This window comes from Balaenoptera borealis, assembly GCF_965194805.1.
Source record: "Balaenoptera borealis genome assembly, chromosome: 5".
Taxonomy (NCBI): Eukaryota; Metazoa; Chordata; class Mammalia; order Artiodactyla; family Balaenopteridae; genus Balaenoptera; species Balaenoptera borealis.
Genome location: NC_138862.1, coordinates 6,886,427 through 6,907,670, shown reverse-complemented (window position 1 = coordinate 6,907,670; position 21,244 = coordinate 6,886,427). Strand labels below are relative to the sequence as shown.

The window sequence follows — 21,244 nt, the reverse complement described above, 5'->3', positions numbered from 1 at the left end:
CCTTGCCTAAGCTGAGCTATTTCATTTAATAACCACTTTTAGGAATCTAAATATTCCTCCAAAATATTGAGAATCTGACCGGAATCTGAATAGGAAATGTGCACGTTTCTAGCCAGGGACTCAAGCATTGAATATTTCCTGCTAAAAATGGAAATGGGAGGTATGGGTGATGGTTTTGATCATAGTTAGAAGTCAGATAAACTGGAGTTTCAACCCTGAATTTCCCATTTGTATGTCTTATGACTTGGCAAGTTATTTACCCTGAGGGTCAACTCCCTCATATTTAAAGTGGGGACAATAATGCCTTGGAGAATTATCATGAGGATTAGCCCAGGGAAGCTCAGTCAAGGCTGGTTACTACTAAGGCACCGCTCAACTCTAGGGGGTGCCACTCACACGGAGGCTGTAGGAATGGGGCTTCTCGGAGCAGGGCGACTCCGTGACCCATAAAAGGGCCCATTTTGCATCTTTATCATCTCAGCGTCAGCATGACAGAATGATCAGAAATAAAAATGATCAGAAATCGTAAGTCCACGAGGAGGTCCAAGAATGGGGCCAGAATGAATCCCTCATGACCCCAAGCCCTGCGGCCACTCGGTGGCACCAGCACTACTCCAGTCCTGCCAGGGCGCGTTTGGGGTTAAAGCCTCCGGACCCGGGGAAGAAACCAAAGAAAGACTCTCCTCCTGAGCTCCCGGGACACACAGGGCACGGGGCGCCAGGCCGCGGAGTCCCCGGCCCAGAGCGGCCCTGGAACAGCAGGCGAGGGACAGCAGAGTGACATCGGGCGCCGAGCGAGGTCCCGCCTGAAAGGTCCGGCTCCGCCCCCTGCTCTTCTCCTCCCCCCTCCCCCCCGCTGCCCTCCCCTCCGCTTCCCACCCCTCCTCTCTCTCCTCCCCTCCCCTCCACCCGCCCTCTGCAGTCTCTCCTCCACTCCTCCCCTCCCCTCCCTCCTTTTTCCCCTCCCCCTCAGCCCCTCCTCCCCTCCTCGCTGCCGTCTCCCCTCCCTCTTCCCTCCTCCCTTCTCCCCCGGCTCCTGAAGAGCGCGCGGCGGAGGAGAGCAGCCGGTTACTTCCTCCAGCGGCTGCGCGGAGCGCGGTGTGGCCCCAGCCCCGAGCGCCCGGAGCCCGCCCGCCAGCAGCCCGCCGCCCGCCGCCCCCCGCCCGTCCCGGCCTCCCGGACATCCCCCCCCGCGCGCCCGCGGCCGCGCCCGCGCCCCAGTCGGCGCGCACCGAGGACCCCGGGCCCCGAACCGCCGGCGGCCCTGCCCGAAGAGGCGCGGTAAGAGCGGGATCGGGCCGGGCGGGCGGCCGGGGTCCGGCGGGGAGCGTCCTCCGGCGCCGGATTCTCTATCGGGGGACCCAGGAACCGGGCGGGGGACGTGGGTGGCGCCGAGGTCCGGATCCCGGGGCGCAGCCGGGGTCCAGGCGGGGTGGCGGCTATCCGTAGCATTCGGGGGTCGCGCGTCTGGGATCCGGTCCGCTCGGGGCTCGTGTTCCTGGGGCCGAGTGGCTTTTGGGGCGGCGGGCCGAGCTCGGAGTGGGCCCGGCGGTGACGGGCGGAGCAGCCTGCGAACTTGGGCCGCGGCCCCGGGGTCGTCGAGGTGGCAGGGGCGGGCGGGGCGCGCCGGCTTGTTTCACTTGCTTTTGTTTTAAAAGGAAACGCGGGCGTGGTAGGGGGGCTTCTGCCAGTGGGCGCCCGGCGGACCTGATTTCGCGAAGGGGTGGGGCACGCTGGAGAGGGTGTCCGAGGGGCCCCGGCGCGCCCGGGTTTGCGGGTGACTTACGGGAGGACGCCGGGCCCGGGAAGATCTGGGGTGCCGGGCGCCTGAAACACCTGGGAGGCTGCGGCTTCCCGAAAACGCGCCGATCCCAATCCCCCGGTCACCTGCGCGGCCAGGTCCCGGGCCCGGCCGGGGCGGCGGGCGAGGGAGGGGCCTGCGGCTCCAGTGGGACCCCCACGGGCGCCCCAGGACCTCTGGATCCGGGCCCCTCGGTCCTACGAGGCGAACATGGGGAGCCTGTCGGAAATGGAGATGTGGGTGCACAAGGCTGACTTTATTTTCCCGTTCTTAGAGCATTTTGGATGAAGGGGTAACAGCGTTTGAGCGTGTATGGCTTTTTTTTTTTTTAGCACATGAGACTTTTATATTGGCCTGTATTCAATTTTAGGGTATCCGAAAATAGTAGTTGACCTGCTTCTACTGATTTAGAAAGTAAAGAAGTGAGCAGTCCCCTTTGGAGATAGGGGTAATTTATTTTAATTTACCCGTAAGAGATTATGTTTGTTCTGTACAGTGGAAGCGGCTGTGCGCTGTCTGCTTGCCCACATCACCACCAATCAGAGAGAGAAATCTCTAAGTTAAGGTTTATTAAAATTCTGAATAATATCACAATATAGTAAACGCTAGCGCTCTGAGTCCTGCAGGGAAATAGTCAAACACTCATTTCTGGGATTAGTCATTCCTCTCTCTAAATTGATAACTTTCAAAGGAAAAAGCAAACCAATCTTCAAAAGTGCGTTTCAGGTTTGTTTTTGTTTTTCTTTATTCTTGCTTTTTTTAAAGTTACCTAAATGCAAACCTGTGCTCTAATCTCACATAAGCGATCACTTGTTCCCATAAGGGTACTGTTGTCCGGCAAGTTCTGCTTGTTTTAAAATTTAACCATTCTCAGCCCTTCCACTTCTGCCATTTTCCCTTTTTTTTGTTGTTCAAAAGCATCGATCAATAGGGCAACACCAAAAAGATCTAAATGTGAAATTGACTTAGGTGGAGAAACTTGGCCTGTCTGCCACCTTCACAAGCTGTGTCGAGTAAAATAAGGGAACTTAAATTTGATTAGCTATGTGTTTGTCAGAAACCATTGGTACAGCATTTTGATTCTACATGGTTTTTACAAAACAAATTAAAAGCCGGACAACAGAAGAATTCTATTCCATAGCTAGTCATTACAGCTCTTTATGTGGGAGTGGTAGACCGCCTCTCCTCCTGGTATTTGTACACAAAAACCAGGCGAGGCTTCTCCATTGCCTTCCACATCTATTCTCTGTCCATCTCCGTGAAGCTGAAGAATGTGGAATAAAGTCTGCAAACCAGGCGAAGAAGATGGGTAACTGACAACACCCAAGGTGTGCTTTCATTTTGGTCTCCTGTTTGAGGCTTGCTGATGTAATCAACAGGTGACAGGACTTAGTTCATCCAGGTCAGTGGCATAAAGCTCTACCTTAAGGAACATTTCACGTCATGAAGCGTCTCGAGCAGGGGCCTAGTCTAATGATATCTGTGTGCCATCTCTGCTCTTTATTGATGTGCTGGGAGGAGGGCACACGCCTCATCATTCGGGTGATCCTGGCTCCTGGAGGAGCTCAGGAGGTAGGGCCATACTCCCCGGGGGTTTGGTCTGCCCTGTGCCCCTTAGATGCCCCCGCAGTAGCTGTGTGATCCTGGGCAAGATCCCGAGGTCTCTGTTGCCTCACTGTAAGATGGTATAACATCTGCCTCTCAGGGGTGTCAGACAGTTGAGTGAGGAGGGAAGGTGTGGTGCCCCAGCTCAGGCTTAGCCCTTAGCAAGGTGGGTTCTACCAGGGCAGTGATCATCAGTAATGAGTATTGATTCTTGAGTGCCTGTGGATGACAGGATCCACCAAGTGGAGATTCTGAGCAAACGCGTGGTCACTTTTGATCCAGGACAACTCCTCCCCTCCAAACCCCTACTCCCACCCCTCCACTCCCAACTATGATTTACTGTCAAAGCTTTCGTGCCTCCACTGGCCCCCAATATAATTACCCGCACTCTGAGGGTTTTTACAGGCCTGTCCAGTGCCTCTGGCCTCCCTGGTGGCTGGGACTCTCCTCCCATACTGCCTTTCTAGCCAAGGGGGTGTGTGTCTGTGTGCTGAGTTGTTGGGAGGTCTGTTTAGCCATAACGTTGACTATAAAGAGAAAACAAAGTACAAACTCGAATTAAGTAGTTACAGGAAAATAAGCTGTTTGCCTCCGCCAGTGAGTCTATCCATTGCGCAATGTTTTAATTACTCAAGGTTCTCAGTTGTAACAGGTAGGAGTGCTCAGTGGAGACCGCAGGGTGGGCAGTTAGAGGTACCCCATAGAGCTTCCTTCTAGACCTCCACTTCAAGGCCATGAAGCAGGAAGGGTGGGTTACTGTCATAGGGGATTCCCAGGTTATTTGAAAATCAGCTTTAGTTGCTCTGTTTTTTTAATCTAACACTAGGGCAGGATTATCTAAGTACCTTTCTCACTTATTAATGTTTAACTTACCCCGCCAAACAATTACATTTTAGGGCCCCAAATAAGTTTTCAGTTGATTACAGCAATCACAGGTCACATATGGAACTGTCCAAATGCCAGTCACCCATGTAGCTCTAAGTTTCCTAATAGCCACGGTAAATATGGTGAAATTAATTTCCATGTATTTCAATTAACCTCGCACATTCAAAATATTACATAAACATGCAGTAAATACAAAATTAGTACCGAGATACTTTACTTTTCGCTACGAAATCTTTGAAATTGAGAGTGTGTTTTGCATGCTGAGCACATCGGACGGAGTTCGCCCTAGCCCAGTGCCAAGCGCTCAGGAGCCCCGCGTGGCTGGTGGCCGCCACGTTGGTCAGTGCAGGTCCAGGATAAGCCCAGACCAAGCAAGTAAGGCAGATCCGTGATCAGAATTACTTCCTCTTGAAGAAATGCACAGCTGAGCAACACGCCAAGCAGACGTATTTTGAGCTTGTGTATTCAACGCAGGAGGATCTAGACAACGCCAAGAGGGTTTGAGCTCCAGCCCTGGTTCTCCTTTTTATCTGCTTCCTGGGCCTGTGCTTCCTCACAGCTTGGAGAGGGGAGGGGGCCTCCCAGGAGGGTCTCCCAGCAGGCTTTCCTGGATCTGGATCTGTCTGGGAGCTGCAGTGGCACGTCATCCCTGCGCTTGCCCTGGAGCTCCCAGGTTGAGCTGACTGTCGCCCTTGCATATGGGAGATAGCCCTCGGCCTGCCCGGCAGGCCCCCCAGGCCCACTCCCCGAGGTGACCTTGGAATTGACGGCGGAAAGCAGACCCTCCCACTCCTGTCCTGGAAGGACCCAGGCCCCCAGCCCAGCTCACCCAGCCAGCCAGAAGGCAACTTTATCCGTATGCCTCAAATCTAAATAGAATTCAGCGGAGAATCAGCATTATTGTTTAATTACTTAAGTAGCATGCCGCTTGTGAGAAGAATTCCTGGCATTCAGTTTTGAATGACCTGTTAGGGCTGGAGAACTTGGACCAACTGTGCCAGAATTAGGTGTGGATGCGCCCATGCAGACTTCTTAAAAATGGACTTGATTTGTTGCCTCTTTGAGTTTCTTCATTTCTTTCCTTTTTTTTTTTAAGATGAATGATTTTGGCATCAAGAACATGGACCAGGTGGCCCCTGTGTCCAGCAGTTACAGAGGGACACTCAAGGTGAGTGAACAAGTTTTAATTAAAACTTAAAAAAAAAAAAAAAAATTGGAAAACTCAATCTCTAGGAGAAAAAACAGTGGGTTGGGTCCCAGAAGACCGGTTCTAGCCCTAGCTTTTTAATTAACTGGCTGTGTGACTCTGGACTGTTTGCTTAATCTCTCTGGGTCTCCGTTTTCTAGTCTGCAAAATGGGTGTCCTGGTGCTTGTTCGATTTGTCCTCCAAGATGTGAAACCATTTAATTTGTAGATGGTGAGGCCTTTGTAGTTTCTTTCGGAGGCTCCTACCAGGTGAAAAATCCTATGAATTCTCCAGAGAACAGAGCTGGGGGAGCTATCTGTTCTGTCCCCCCAGGAGTTTTCTTGGGTGACAGAAAAGCTGTTTAAGAACTGAAATGAAAGAGCTTAGAAGAGGCAGGCGGGCCCAACTGCTCCCATCAGAAGGGTCAGTGCCCAGCGGGATGCAGGCAGTCTGTCCTTCCAGGCACAACTGCGCCTGTTTATATGAACCAAAGGACAGATTAAAGATGAAAGAGCCTTCTCAGCTGCGTAATAAACATTCTGTGTAGTTTCTGTCTCAATCCCTTTGGGGAACATTCTTTAGCAGCACAAACTGATAATTTCCCATTTACCTTCTACAAATGTGACAACGAGATTTGATGGGGGTTTTTTTAGTGTTGAGTAGTAAACATGTCTCAGAAACAGCGATTTTAAATTGGCCTCCTCCTAGCTTGGTGTTTTGTATGATAATGTGTCTCTGGCATGTTACATTTTTCTCAGTAGATCAGCGTGAGGTTATCTGTCTGATAGAGCCCCAAGAGGCAAAAATTGGCACAGGCCTTTCTAGAGTGTCATGAAATTTATCAGATGTCAAGTCAGCGAGGTTTTCTTTTTTCTGTTCATTTTGGTCAGACGTTTTCAGTTGTTGGCATGGCAGAAACCATACAAGAAATTATGGTATTAAGTTTGAAACGACCCCTCTAGAGAGAAGACTTCTCCTATAAACTAGAAGAGTTTGACGATGCCTGTGCGTGCGACCTCTGGGCTTGGAGAAGAAACTGTCATTGCTGAAATTTGATGTGTTGAAATACGCAGCAGGAATTTGTCTTGTCTTTTGGCTTCCTGGTTTTAAAAAAAAGAGCAGTCAGGAAAGGGCAGGCATTTCTTAGTCACCTGGGCAATGCTAGTGGGAATTTTTAAAATCTATTGACTACTTCACCAAAATTGGCACTGCTGTAAGGTAGTTCATAAGCCGAGATGCGTATTTCACACTCGCAGGATTGGTCTTTCCCCCGTGGGTTTTGGGCAATTGGACATCCTTGCTTTGGGTTTTGGGGGGCTGGGCTCCAACATCATTGGGACATCATTGGGTTGAGCTCCTACTTCTTATGTAATGCGTCATTCATTGTTCTGCATTTCTAAAAAGAAAGCACACAAACTGATTTGTAAATGTGTTACACATTTTTTAATTGATGACTCAACAGATGGATCATTGCATTGCACATGACATGGGATTTCCAGCTTATGTTGGAAAAATATAACCTTTCTTCACGTTTTTCTTCAACAAGTTAGGCAATGATGAATCAAGCCTTTATCTGTTACATGTGTTACTCATAAATGAGTCTTTTTTCCTTTTTTTGACCGTGCCATGCAGCATGAGGGGTCTTAGTTCTCAACCAGGGATCGAACCCGTGCCCCCTGCAGTGGAAGTGCAGTCTTAACCACTGGACCACCAGGGAAGTCCCAGTGAGTCTTACATTAAAGGCTATTCCATTTGTAAATGTTAGATGAGATTATTAGAAATCCTCACAGCTCCAGGCTTATCTTTCTCTGTGTATTTCTCCCCCTCTTTCCCCTAAATTATAGGTAGTTTAACTTTAAACCTATTTCATTTAGAAATCTTTCCCCTTAATAGATGATGGGGGAGGGGTGTCCTTTTCAATACACTAAACTTTTACAAAATTAAGTCTTAAGGAATGTTCTCATATGTATTATTATTTTCTGAACGGTTGGAATAGATGAGGAAAGACGTGTAGTTTCAGTTGCAGTGTTTCATGGTAAACATTTCAGAATAAATGCTTCAACAGAAAAAGTAATGTATTTTGTTGTTTGATTTTTCATTTTCGTTAAATCACTCGCCTTTCATTTTAACTGCAGTGAACCAGGTCGTTTTTCTTATACACACAGCCTAAGCATCTCTCCCAAGTAGCTTAGAGGGCCCAGGTGTTTGGACCGCAGTGGTCTCTGAGTCCCTCTAGGCACTGTTCTAAGATTCTCTTGGTTTTAGGTTTGTTTACTTAATTTATTCATTTAAATTGGTTAGGCCATTAAAAATAAATTCCCAGTCATTCTAGCTCTGTGGTTGACGACAGGCAGACCTTGTTGTGTTGTACTTCGCTTTACTGGGCTTTTTACAAATTGAAGATTTGTGCCAACCCCGCATCGTAAGTTTATCGGCACCATCCTTCCAACAGCATTTGCTCTCTTCGTGTCTCTGTGTCACATTTTGGTAATCCTCGAAATATTTCAAACCCTCCACCAGCGAAATGATTACAGCTCTCTGAAGGCTTAGATGATGGTTAGCATTTTTTAGCAATAAAGTATTTTTTAATTAAGGTATGCCTAGTTTTTAGACATAATGCTATTGCACAATTAATAGTGTAAACGTAACTTTTACACGTATTGGGAAACGAAAAAATGTGTGTGACTCGCTTTCCTGCAATATTCGCTTTATTTTGATGGTCTGGAACCACACCTGCAGTATCTCCAAGGTATGCCTGTAAGTGATCCAGGGTAAAATAGAATCCTTCTGGTCACTTTGACCCTGTCAGAAGTCTACTCAGAGTACTGGCTGGTTGATTCCATGTGTGGCTTTATGACTGGCGGCTTAATCAGGGAGCATCCGTGAGGCTGCCCACGGACCACTTTGAAAATAGGTCATTAAATAAGCTTAAATGTCACGTTTCCGTTTTCTCTCCCTCTGCCTTTGCAGCGCCAGCCTGCCTTTGACACCTTTGATGGCTCCCTGCTCGCTGTTTTCCCCTCCCTAAATGAAGAGCAAACACTCCAGGAAGTGCCAACGGGCTTGGATTCAATTTCTCATGGTAATTTGTTACTCAGACTTGACAAGTTGCGCGTGACGTCCCTAAGTAGTTCAGTTCATAGATTATAATTCATAAGTGACGAATGTTGGTATCTTGAATCTCTGTATGAAAAGTCCGGTAGAGGCTCAGATCTGAGAGAAGACAGTTTTCCTTTTTTATGCGCTTGGTGACTCGGAAGTCCTCACTTGCCAGACACACCCCAGGGAGGGTGGGTGCCCTGCTGGGAGCAAACCACAGGGGGTCTCCCCCCCGCCGCCCCAGCTTCTCTTTAGGATATTTCAACGCTGCAGCCAGCCCGGGCCCCATCTCCCAGTCCCCTCTGTGAAGCAGACCAGTAGACATGAAAATGCACCCCAACTTTTCATCCCGGGTTCGCATCCTTAGCTGGATCTTCCTCCCCTACCCCGAGTTTTGGGGCAACAAATTATTCCTGCTCATCTTTACCCATCTGCGTTTGCTTCTGTAGTTCTTAACGTCATTGTTTATTCTTTTTAAGGGAATAGCACGTCAAGTAATGCCTCTGAGATTACTGTGATAGAGTTATTAGTTGGAAACATTCCAGAAATTACTTTGTCATATGAAGTAGGTGCTAGAAAATACAGCCCAGAAAATTAATTAAAACACACATGCTTGCGTAAGCGTGCCATCACGTGACGGTCATTTATCATTCTTGAAATTGCTGAGGGAATCCAGAGAAGGCTGTGTTTCAATAAAAATTGACGTCACGGGTGCTAAGTGCTGTGTGTTCCTGTTACATCTGATGTTCCTTTGCTGCCGCTTAGTTTAATGGAAGTCGCTTCCAAATTAGCCATTTACAACCCCTTAAGGCTTTTGGACAAAAACCTTGCAACTTCTTCCATTGTCAAAAATGTAAGAATAGCCTTAAATAGAAATGTTATCTAGGCATCACTATTCTATGAAGTTTGGCAAAAAATCAAACTCGGGTTTTATTTTAGATTTTTTTAAATAAGTGTAGTTATGAGATGTATAATATTTTCTCAATTGCAGTCAAAAAAAACCAGTTTTTGTTAATATTTACACTCATCTAAGGAATGATGCGGAAGATTTGAGATCAGAATTGTTCTTCCCTAGAAGCTAAGACTTTCCCCCACTCAATTCTCCCTGTGTTGCTGCCAGCTTGAACTCCTAACATCCCCGTGGGGTTTCTTTTCCAGACTCGACCAACTGTGAGTTGCCTCTGTTGACCCCATGCAGCAAGGCTGTGATGAGTCAAGCCTTAAAAGCTACCTTCAGTGGCTTCAAAAAGGAGCAGCGCCGCCTTGGCATCCCGAAGAGTAAGCGCTCCTTCCTGGAGCTTTCTGCGCCTGCGCTGTACTAGACAGAGCCATCAGGCTGCCATAGCTTGAGATGACTTAATTTCAAGCGTTTGTTTAGGGCGTATTGAAAAGAGGGACAGAGCTGTCATTAAGCTGAGCCAGTTTTTATTTCAAAATCCAACCAAATGAACACTTCATCCAGCACTGCTGTCAGTGCCTCAACATCTTCCTGGGTGTCTCGTTCATTTCCTTGGACTCTGGTGCCCGTCTGGGCTCTGTGGGTAAATCAGGAGTGCTTCTGGCCTTACTGCCTCCTTTTCTTCCCTCCCCTGTAGATCCCTGGCTGTGGACTGAGCAACAGGTGTGCCAGTGGCTTCTCTGGGCCACCAACGAGTTCAGTCTGGTGGACGTCAACCTCCAGAGGTTTGGCATGACCGGCCAGGTGTTGTGTAACCTTGGCAAGGAGCGCTTTCTGGAGCTGGCGCCTGACTTTGTGGGTGACATTCTCTGGGAACACCTGGAGCAGATGATCAAAGGTACCGGTGAGCAACTGGGTTCCCGGGGCGGGGTGAGCATAGCAGGGAAGAGTGATGGGGGGGGGGTCATGCTTGCCAACCGTAGGGCTGGCATTTCAGTGATGTAGGGCAGATTGTCTGAAAATGCCACTGGCGTGAGTCAGCTACGTGGCGGTGATTTATGGATTTTGACTCCACTTAAGTACGTGTGTGGGGAGCATTGGCCACAAGGCAGGAGCCTTAGTCACCAAGGTGTTCAGTGTCGCCAGACGTCATGAGTTGGAGTTGGAGGCATACATGTGGCTCAGGTGAGGGGACAGCAAGAAGGCCCGTGTTTGGGGCTCACTTTACAGAGCCTTAGGAAATAAGTCAGCCTCGGCGAAAGTGAGCCTTTGTTCAGATAAACTGGGAATTTTATAGTAACATTTCCTAAGACCAAATGGAATCCAACAGAGAATTTTTTTGTTTTATGTTTATAAACCAGTGTAGAAGTAATTGATACATATTTACACACTGACATATTATACGGGAACTGGCCTTTGAGCAAAAGAGCTCTTATATAGAAAGTCTTGATTTAGACCTAAAAAGAGCATTGACACCAATGTTAAAAATATATTGAGTTACAAAGGAGAAACGGTATAGTGAGGGAATCCTTCAAGTTAAAAATGTAAGAAAATAAGCCCATTAGAAGAGTTCAGGGAAGTATTCCTCATTTAATTGATTTTAAACTCTGAGTTTCAACGTCTGTTACAGACTCAGAATCTTAAAAAGATCTCAGGGTCGCCCGCCAGCTCTTCTTAGATATGGCTTCTGAGGGCCAGGGAAACTTAAAGACCCTCAAATTTTCCCTGAACTTGGACACGTCTGGTCTGACAAGTTTCTGGTGAATCCATTTGCTGGCCAGTTAGACCTGTTTTGCCATTTCTCGCTGTGTGAGTCTGTGTGGGTCTGGATTTGTGGGTGTGCATGTGGTTGCGTGTTGGTAGGACGTAAGCACGTACAGGGAATGCTAACCTTTTCCCTGTAAGTTCCTGGGCGTGTGTGTCGCCGTTCGGATGCCCATAGCGCTGCTTGGACCTCTCTTTCTGTAGCGCTCACCACCTCTGGACACACCTCAGGGTTTGAGGCAGTGGGTCAGAAGCTTCACCAGGGCAGGAACTGTGTCCATGTTACTAATCTGCTGTATTCCAGCCCCTGGTACAGGGGGTACTTTGTAAACATTTAACCCTTTGTCGACTACATAGATGAATTCAATACACCATCTAGATCTCTCAAATTGTATACTAGAAAATTTAACTTTGCCAATGACAGCACTGAGGAGTTTAGAAGACTTATTCTAGTTATTAGAAAAATGCATTCCTGTCTCTAGTGCTTTTAAACAACGTGATGACATGGAACACCGTCGGATTAAGTGGGAAGTGCTAAAATGCATTTTGTTATGCTGAAATAACCATAGAACAGTAATTCAGAAAGGAACTTTTTTGTGTGTGTAGTTTAAACCTCTCAATTTGTAATCTTATGTCTCCTCTGTCTATTTTTCAGAAAACCAAGAAAAGACAGAAGATCAGTATGAAGAAAATTCACACCTCAACTCAGTTCCTCATTGGATTAATAGCAATTCGTTAGGTCAGTGCAATTGATTCTGCCCTTAAGAGCCTCTGAGTCTTCCCGTTAGGTTCATGGAAGGTTCGAAGGCAGAACCTGCACTGTCCCATACGGTGATCGCACACATTCACAAATCCAGAAGTGCGGCTGGTCCACATTGAGATGTGTGGTGAGAATATAACGCACACCCGCCCCATCTGAAAGTCTTAGGATTGAACAGAGAATGTCAATATCTCCTGAATAATTTTAAAAATTCTGATTACATATTGAAATGATAATGGCTCTCTTAGGTCAAGTAAAATATTCAAATTCATTTCGCCAGTGTCTTTTTAGTTTTTCAGTGTGGCTACTAGAAAATTTAACATCACATCAGTGACTTATGTTATCTTTGCTTTGGCCAGGGCTATAAATTGGCAATTTATAGCTCGAGGGGCAGAATGGAGTGAGCCAATTGCTGTGGTCAGATTAGTGTAACAAACAAAGGTGGCAGGCCCAGGAAGTGTGTGGACAGCAATACTAAATTTGCTCTGAGCTTTGGGGTTTAAATAGGTGTCATGGAATTCTGTCCCTCCTCCTGGTGGTTGACACTGGCGAGTGTAGGTTTTGGTGGTCCCCCAGCCAGAGTGGGCAGGGCAACTGGAGATACTCCCTTATGGGTCACTGGCTGGACGGCAGATCACTTCATCTGTCTGAGCCTTAGTTTCCTCAGAAGCTGAAAGATCCAGTGACCCCGTTGTCCCAAGGCTCACATGGAAGCACTTGAAAAACAAAGAGCTGTAGAAATATTCACATGAGGCATTGCATCCGGGGTGCAGGGGCTGCAGGCGTTTTGGAAAAGGGCTCACTGACTGAGAAGACGAACAGTTAGAGAAGGGGAGGACACAGTAGAAAACCTGCCCGCCCAAGCCCACACGGCCACTGGGGTTTTGGGGAGGGAGGGCTGGAGCGGGCAGAGCTGCACGCCCTCCGTTTTGAGGTGTGGAGGGTCTCTGGTCGTCGCGTTGATGTCGCCTGACGGCTCCGCCATCTGTGGTCCTGTTGCAGGTTTTGGCGCGGAGCAGGCGCTGTATGGAATGCAAACGCAGAACTACCCCAAAGGCGGCCTCCTGGATGGCCTGTACCCAGCATCCTCAGCGCCCAGCACACTCGGTCCCGAGCAGGACTTCCAGATGTTTCCCAAGGCCCGGCTCAGCACCGTCAGCGTCAACTACTGCTCCATCAGCCAGGACTTCCCGGCCGGCACCTTGAATCTGCTCTCCAGCAGTTCTGGTAAGATCCAGGCTTCCGAGCGCCCTTCTCAGCAGGGCTGTCGGTTTGATTCCCGGAGCCACGGTGACATGAGCTCAGACATGCGGAGTTCGGCCAGTGGAGGAGGTCAAGGACTGGTCCGTTGGGTCACGGTCCCAACAGTGGCGCTCGGCGAGCTTACTCCTAACGTACCTCGGGTCCCGGGCACTGGGGGTGCCGGGTAAATGACACAGTCCTTGCTCCTGTGGCCAGCGTCGTCCACGCAGTGGGCTACTGGGGGAGGCAGTGTAGGAAGGTGACAGATCTCTTTGTACGGGGATGCGTATGTGCTGTGCATGAAGCTCAGGTTGGATTTTTCCACATACACCCCTGCGTGGCCGCCACCCAGATTGACGTGGAGAGGGTGCCAGCACCCCACAAGGCCCCCTCACGGCCCCTCCCAGTTAATAGCGTCCCCACCCCAAGAGGATCTCATCGTCCTGACTTTTATCGCCATAGTTCTGCCAGTTCTTGAACCTGATACAAGTTGTGTTTTCTTCTGTGTTTGTCTGTTGCTCACATTGTGTGCGCCTGAGGTCCATCCGCGTTGCTGCCCTTTTCCTTGCTGGTCAGCCCCCTGCTCGGAGCTACATTTGATGCCTCCATCCTGCCGTTGATAGAAGATGCGACTGTGTAGCTTATGTATCATAAGGAATAAGCAGCTCTGTTTCAGGGCATCGTGAAAAGTCTGGGTGATCCTGCACCAGCAGGGCGAACGTTTAAAGGGGGTGATGGCAATGACGCCGCCTCCGTGGGTGGTAGCACCGGACGTTCCGTTGTCCTGGAGGGTCAGAGTCTGTCGTTGTCTCTGCCAGGGAAGCCCGGAGACCACGACTCCGCCGAGACGGGCACCGACAGCTTCGAGAGCTCGGAGTCACTGCTGCAGTCCTGGAACAGCCAGTCGTCCCTGCTGGACGTGCAGCGGGTACCGTCCTTCGAGAGCTTCGAGGACGACTGCAGCCAGTCCCTCGGCCTCAGCAAGCCGACCATGTCCTTCAAGGACTACATCCAGGAGAGGAGCGACCCGGTGGAGCAGGGCAAACCAGTTATACCTGCGGCCGTGCTGGCCGGCTTCACAGGTGGGCGCCACCCCGGGTCCCCGTCCCCTCCCCTGCACCCGCCCAGCCCCGCGCCCGCCCTGTTTGTCAAGGGCGTTTCTCGCTGGACCGCATTGTGTTGACACCCCACGTTTTATGCGTGGGGTGTAATCCTGAACCCAAGCGAGCTGTCTCCCTGAATTCAGAAAAGGCCAAATTTGCAGGGATGTCCGTGGACACAGGGCTCCGTGGTGTGGATGAGAATCTTCAGGCGGCTCCCTCACCTGGGATGCGCCCGGCCAGTGCCTAGCCGGGCAGCAGCAGGGGACATGGGCCTGTGGAGGCTGGAGCTCTGACTCAGCCGCGCCTGGAATTTCAGAGAATGTAAACTGGCTGGGGGAGGGGCCGCAGAGCCAGCCTCCAGTAACCCGGGGACTGTTTACCTTTTCTTGCTTCTCAAATCCATCTTATTTTGAAGGTTTGGGTAAGAGCTATTCTAGGCCGGGGACAAATATTAAAGCTGTTTTTAGAACCAGATATTTCCAGTACTTTAGCGAAAATATCAGAAAATTTTTTTCGTTGCTTCATGTGTTCTTAAATGTGCTTTTTTTCTTTCTTCATATTTTGAACATGTGGAGCCATTGGGGATTTTAAAAAAATACCTACTTTAAAAAATCCAATAGGTTAAAATAAGAATACGTAGGCACCCATTTTTTTCCCGTCATAGAAAACAAATAGCCATGAAAAAGGGTTAAAATACTCAGAGAGTGTGGAAACTACTGTAACTTTCATACATGGGCATCAGGGCCTGATAGGAAAGTAAACAGCCATGGTGTTGGTGGTTTTCATTTTAATATTAGTTACCATTCGTTGCCTGCCAGCTCCGTGTGGTTAACTAAGCCTATGGTCAGTAGACCCTAGGACAGCCTAGCATGGGTGGTATTAACCCATTTTACAGGTGGGGAAGTGGGCTCAGAGGAAGATAGCAGTCTGTGGTCACAAAGGGCACACAGCCTTATCGACAATATAGCCACTGTGCCTTGCGGAACGGCGCTTGGATAAGCTTGTGATCCAGGGAAAGGCACCCGGCCGCTGAGCCCATCTTATCCTTCATCTTTAAAATACTGATACAGTGATACTTCACAAGGTGGCGGCAGTTCTAAGAGAAGGTATATGAAGAGTACTTTGCAAAGCATTATACCTCATCAGATAGAGGCGGTGAGGCCATGGCTACAACCCCAAATGCCCCAGTGACCTCTGAGTCAACCAAGTCTTGGGTTAAGCAGTTTGCCCATTGTCATCTGGCAAGAAAGCTACGCATGGGATTCGGAGAATGACACGCCTCATCCTGTGTTGAAAGGCTCCTTCCACCGCCCGCACCCCTGTGCCACTGGGTGTTTCTAGAAATAAACCTTGAAAGTTATTACATAAGAAACAATTAAATAGGGTGAGGAATTTTGATGCCAAGAGTTGGTGGCCCAGAATTTTTTTTTTTTTTTTTCCAAAAAGACCAACCCCAGCAATCAAGGGCCCAGTGGCCCCTTTTTCAAGAGCAGGAGGCGTGGAGGAAGCCCTCCAGGATTCTCACCAGCACCCAGAGTCACCTTCACCTCAACACCCAGTCCAGAGCCAGATCTCACACTCCTTGTTTCAGTAGGATGACTAAAGCCATGCTGTATTTCAAATCTAGAAAAGCACAACCCACCCCCTATCCCCTCAGGAAGCGGACCTATCCAGCTGTGGCAGTTTCTTCTAGAATTGCTGTCCGACAAATCCTGCCAGCCTTTCATCAGCTGGACGGGGGACGGATGGGAGTTTAAGCTGGCTGACCCCGATGAGGTACGTCCAGAACCTGGGAACTTGCTCTCCAGGCTCTCAAACCTGATTCCATCACTTGGGGTTCACAGATCCAGTTCTCTGGGGTCACCAGTATACAGATGAGAGCACTTCCACAGGAGGCGTCCCTGACTGTCGGGAAATGTGGAGTCTTGTTTCGCTGATGAACAGCTTATAGTGTCCCCTGTTTATGCACCCAGCACCAGGCAGGCTTCACCGCCCTGCTCTGTCATCTAGTTAAAAGGTGAAAGCTGTCCACTGAGGCTCTCACCTGATCATCTGAAGGTGTTTTAGGAAATTTGCCTTTTCCCTTGGACGGACTGAGCCGTCTCCTCAGCTGAGGTTGGCGGGGCTGCTCCAGCCCCATCTGGAGGAGAAAGCCGAGGGCAGGTCCGATACCAGCCCCTCGAGGACGGTGTAAGGGGGGAGCCCATGATCTCTGGTACCAGTGGAGTGCGGTCTGTCACCTCCCCAGTATCCTGGGGCAGCAGAAGCACTGAGGGATGCAGAATGTCCTGAGGTCCTGATCCCACTCAGCAGCTGTGGACGTGGTGGTCAGAATTCAAACCCGGGAGGTGGGTGGGACACAGCGTTTCCCTTGTCTCGGGACCTCCCTGCTTCTGAACCCTTGGCTCCTGGGGGTTTTGCTGAGTGAGAGGCCTCCGCAGACGGAGCTTTGGGTGGGGTCACCTCGCTCTCGCATCAGCACCTCCCTCCATCCCCCGAGAAACAGCCGGGGGATGCAGAGCCCTGGCATGTGCACAAAAGCAGATGACACCTCTGTGGTCCTTACGTAGTGGTCAAGTGAGCATGCGTCCGAATCATTGCTGGGAAAGTGATGCACTTTTTCTTAATTGCCAAATGGAATGGAACTCTTTTCCATCCGTCCCGCAGGTGGCCCGCCGGTGGGGAAAGCGGAAAAACAAGCCCAAGATGAACTACGAGAAGCTGAGCCGGGGTTTACGCTATTATTACGATAAGAACATCATCCATAAGACGTCGGGGAAGCGCTACGTGTACCGCTTCGTGTGCGACCTCCAGAACTTGCTGGGCTTCACGCCCGAGGAGCTGCACGCCATCCTGGGCGTCCAGCCGGACACGGAGGACTGAGGCCGCCCGGGGCTGGAACTGGGGCCGTGGGGACCCATCCAAGGACCCTGAAAGGCAGGATCGATGCGTCTGGGAACGTCTGCAAGAAGCAGTGGCCTTATTTCATCTGGTACCGCGGTTCTCCGCCGAAAGCAGCACAGTTTCTCGCTTCTAACGCCTGCTGCCAGGAACACGCAACTTAAGATGCTGTTACGTTAGAACGGCCCAGAAAGAAGCGCCGGGCAGCCGTCCTGGCTCTGGGCGGGCTGCGTCGTGACAGGATCGTTCAGGCTGTTGGGTCTTCTCAAAGGAGCGAGCATGTTGTGGACACACACTTTTGGATTTTCTTTTGCCTTTTGCAACCAGGAAACGCCAATGCCAAAGAGGTCTCTGGTTCAGAGGGGGAAGAGAGTGCAAGGAAACGATCATGCCATTTCAGAAGTTAGTTTGTATATATGACTGTAACCTTATAATTGTTATCAAAATCCCCTAACAGACCTATTTAACAGAAATTGTATATTGTAATTTAAAATAATTATATAACTGTATGTGAAATAAGAATGCAGACGGCATTTTGCAATGTATTCCAGTTATCAGGAGCACAGGTGGCATTTTGCAAACATTTAATCTGCCAGGGCAGACTAAGAGAAGTTGTAAAGTGTGTATTATTTACATTTAATATACCTACAGGAATAAGGTCTAAGAGGGTTAATTCCTGGTTTTTTCCGTTTTGTTTTGTCTGGGTTATCTATGGCAAGGACTTTGTACATTTGGGAATTTTTATAAGAAACTTAATGTTATTATCTGGGGGCCCATCTGGCCTCTCTGCTTCTCCTGTAATTGTAATGTAAAAGCTATAAAGCAGTATTTTTCTTGACAAATGGCATATGTTTTCCATTTCTATGCATGCCTTTAAATCAGTTTATATACAAAACTTATTTTTTAGTTCAACTGTTTTTCCCCCAACAACTAACCTCCCCTTGACCAGCCATTTCCTTCCTGTGCCCCAAATTATGCTGTTTGATTAAAATAAGAATACTATTTTTGGAAATATGCGACTCCTTTTCAGAGATCAGGAGGGATTTATGTAGCAGCTATTTTTACTGCAAAAGTAATTCACTGGAAAAAAGTGTGATTTGTAAAGAAAGTTTTATTTTTATCTCAGCTCCATGTAAAGTTGACGTACAGAGCTGAAGGTGCAGGGGGAGGGGAAGCTTTATTAAACCTCCTGAACGTGAGTAAAGCCTGATTTGCCCCATCTTGTTTACCTGTCGAGTCTTGGGCTTTCTGGATACCAAGCTGCTCCTTTCTGTTTAGTGTCCACAGTTTTATTTTCTTGGACGCAGAATGCCCGGAGGCAAAAAGAGGGCCAACAAGATGGGAAAGAGAAGGGATTGGGGTTGTTCCTGTGAAGAAAACATCTTGATCATGATGGAGACTTTTGTAGTTGTTTCAAAGGAATCCCTGGTTCAGCCTGTGCCTCCTGCCTTTTGTAAATGATCAAGTCAAGTTGGTTTCAAAGTTGGACAGCCTTCACTAGCGGCATGAGGAGATACTAGGACCATTGGTGACACCTCTAAAGAAGAATCGTCCATCCATGCGATGAGACCAGGGGCTTGGGTGGTAGGGCGAGCGGGGGAGAGCAGAGCTGGAAGGGGCACCACACAGCCTCAGTACCCACACAAGACTGTATTCCAGTATCACTACGCCCAAGTGTTTTTCTCAAGCAGGACCTGTTTATCTCTCAGACATCTGTTTATAACATCAACAGACATGGGACTGGGAACATCTTGCTGCCAAAAAGAAATCTTAGCCATTGGCTCATTTTATATGGGGTTTGACCACATGAAATTGCCAATGTTTGTCTGTTTCATCTACGAAGTTGGCAGTTGTATGTGGCTCAACCCAATAGTTATGGAAAATCAAATCCATGGTAAACCTTTGGCGTGGTAATGAGCAGGAGTATAAAAGTTTTGTAATTTGGGCTTTTCTTTCTCAAATAATAAAGTATTTTGTTTATATAAACTCCTCCTTTTAAGGGTCCTCATTCTTCATCCCCACCGACCCCCCCGGCATGGAGGTGGTGGAGTCAGGATACTGGGCTCAGAACCGCCAGACACACACCTGCTCAGTCCCTCAGAATTACATCTCCCTTTAACTGATTTCACACACCCATCCCCTAGTAAATTGGGACCAAGCTGGAACCAACTGTGAGCACTTCCTGAAGGAATTCCCCAAAAGTGTTCCTTAAGGCGAAAAATTTTCAAGAAGAGATTAAAATAGAAAAATCCAGGGGTCTAGTCTTTGCCAGGGGTTTGGCAGAGATAACAGAAGAGATTTTAGGATATTTCTAATAAGAGCATTGGGGTTTGAAGTTCAAGGACTTTTGTAACTGAAGCCTTGACTCCCCTGGAGTTCTGATGTTGCCAAGATGACTTATCATAGATGAGGTTGGTGGTCCCTAGGACACCTCTTCTCAAGCTCATTCTTGGACCTCCTTTCTACTCTCCAAAATAAGTGAGGATTCTAAAAACTTAGGTAGATTGTATCAGTGGTGTGCTGAAGCCGGCTTGCCACGGGCTGGCCAGAGCTGAAGGTGAGGGCCTCTCCCCAACTTTGCATCAGCGAGGTATTAGTAGCTCAAACTTGTTTGGGACGAGAGTAAGTTACACCACTGAAACCAGCAAACGCTACAAATCAGGGCTTCCCCCACCAACCCTTCTCAGGGAGCAGGTTATTAAACATTTAATAGCACACCACTGGTCCTCAATGTTAACCATATTAGAAATTAAAACAAGTTTAAAACTATGATTCATTTTTGAAATTACATCTATATTAATATTTTTATAAAAAATAACTTTTTCCCAAAAAGTGAGAACAGCACTATTTTACATGTTTTTAAATCTCTTTGATGTCTGGTTTAGTGGGAAAGAGCTGGATTCCTATATTGGCTTCTGCATCAGTCTGTTGTGATACATTTTGAAGAAAATCAGGCATCACAGGGATCTGTAATTGGAACAGGCAGGTGTGTTTTATAGCAGTTTTACATAACTGGATATTGCTTTATACTACACCTAAACTGACAAATGGTAGTTTCTTAAATTCCAGTTGGCATATGAAACCGTATCAATAAACTTTCCTATGGTTACAGTAAATTCCATTGGTCCATCTTGCACTTTGAATGGATCTTTTACCCATGTGTGGTTTTGTAACATGCATTAGTCATTGGAAAACACTGCTTCAAAATGTTGACTCATTTCAACATATGATATCAAACGATCACATTAGTTGTTCTCACCACCAGTTTCACCTGAGTCCTGAGCACCACCAGCTTCTCAGAGTCCTGAGAAGCTATCAAGCTCCCAGTGGCAGATACAAATTTTCAAAAATTCAAATTTTCACTTGAAAGCTCAAATTTTATCATCAGCAACAAATATTCAAAGTTGTTCTTTTGGAAGTGACAGACTGATTTCATTTACTTTTGCAGAAATACCTGCCAAATACCCAAGTCTGAATAAACATCATTTGTCAGTTGGTCTTTCAAATACAAATGGCGCTTATGAATGAAATGGTTAGTTTAGCTTGCAACTCAAATCCACAACTGCGTTTCCCAGGACAACCAATCTATCTCAGTAGCACCAGACCTTCTGTGTACTTTTCCATGTTATTACCCAGAAACTAAAAAGATGTGTCTTCACTTATTAAGAAACTTAATTTTTACTGCTTTATCAAGGACATTTTTTAAAGGAAACTAGTATTTTTTTCCTGCAAGTACATGATGAAGAATATCGTGATTGCTAGTACAGTTTAGTGCTAAGTTTCCAGGAGCTTTAAGCACCATCAGTGCAAATGTCAGCACAGTAAAAAAGGTGAATGTTTTAATATTATTATAAAAAATCATTTTGACCTTGAGGATCCCTCTGAAAGGGTGTTGTCTGTGGACCTCACTTTGAGAACTGTTCTAGAAAGAGGAGAAGCTCACCCAGAATAAAAGGGGTGGAACTGGGGCAGGGAGGGGGGCACAGAACATTTTCTTTT

At 47.9% G+C, this 21,244-nt stretch overlaps 1 protein-coding gene across 6 annotated transcripts; it reads left to right on the top strand.

The window, feature by feature from the left end:
* Nucleotides 1-1,009: 1,009 nt before the first annotated feature.
* On the top strand, nt 1,010-19,231 carry ETS2 (ETS proto-oncogene 2, transcription factor). Of its 6 annotated transcripts, none has more exons than XM_082393805.1 (10): nt 1,012-1,281; nt 5,388-5,459; nt 8,449-8,560; nt 9,736-9,855; nt 10,173-10,379; nt 11,895-11,978; nt 13,002-13,226; nt 14,060-14,323; nt 15,972-16,120; nt 17,012-19,231. In XM_082393805.1, the coding sequence occupies exons 2-10, from the start codon at nt 5,388-5,390 to the stop codon at nt 17,225-17,227; spliced, it is 1,449 nt and encodes a 482-aa protein (XP_082249931.1). In that variant the 5' UTR covers nt 1,012-1,281; the 3' UTR covers nt 17,228-19,231. The 6 variants fall into 6 exon arrangements, with proteins under 6 accessions (XP_082249935.1, XP_082249931.1, XP_082249932.1 ...); XM_082393806.1 differs by having other exon boundaries at nt 1,013-1,281; nt 10,173-10,373; XM_082393807.1 differs by having other exon boundaries at nt 1,014-1,281; nt 16,002-16,120.
* The last annotated feature ends 2,013 nt before the right edge of the window (nt 19,232-21,244 follow it).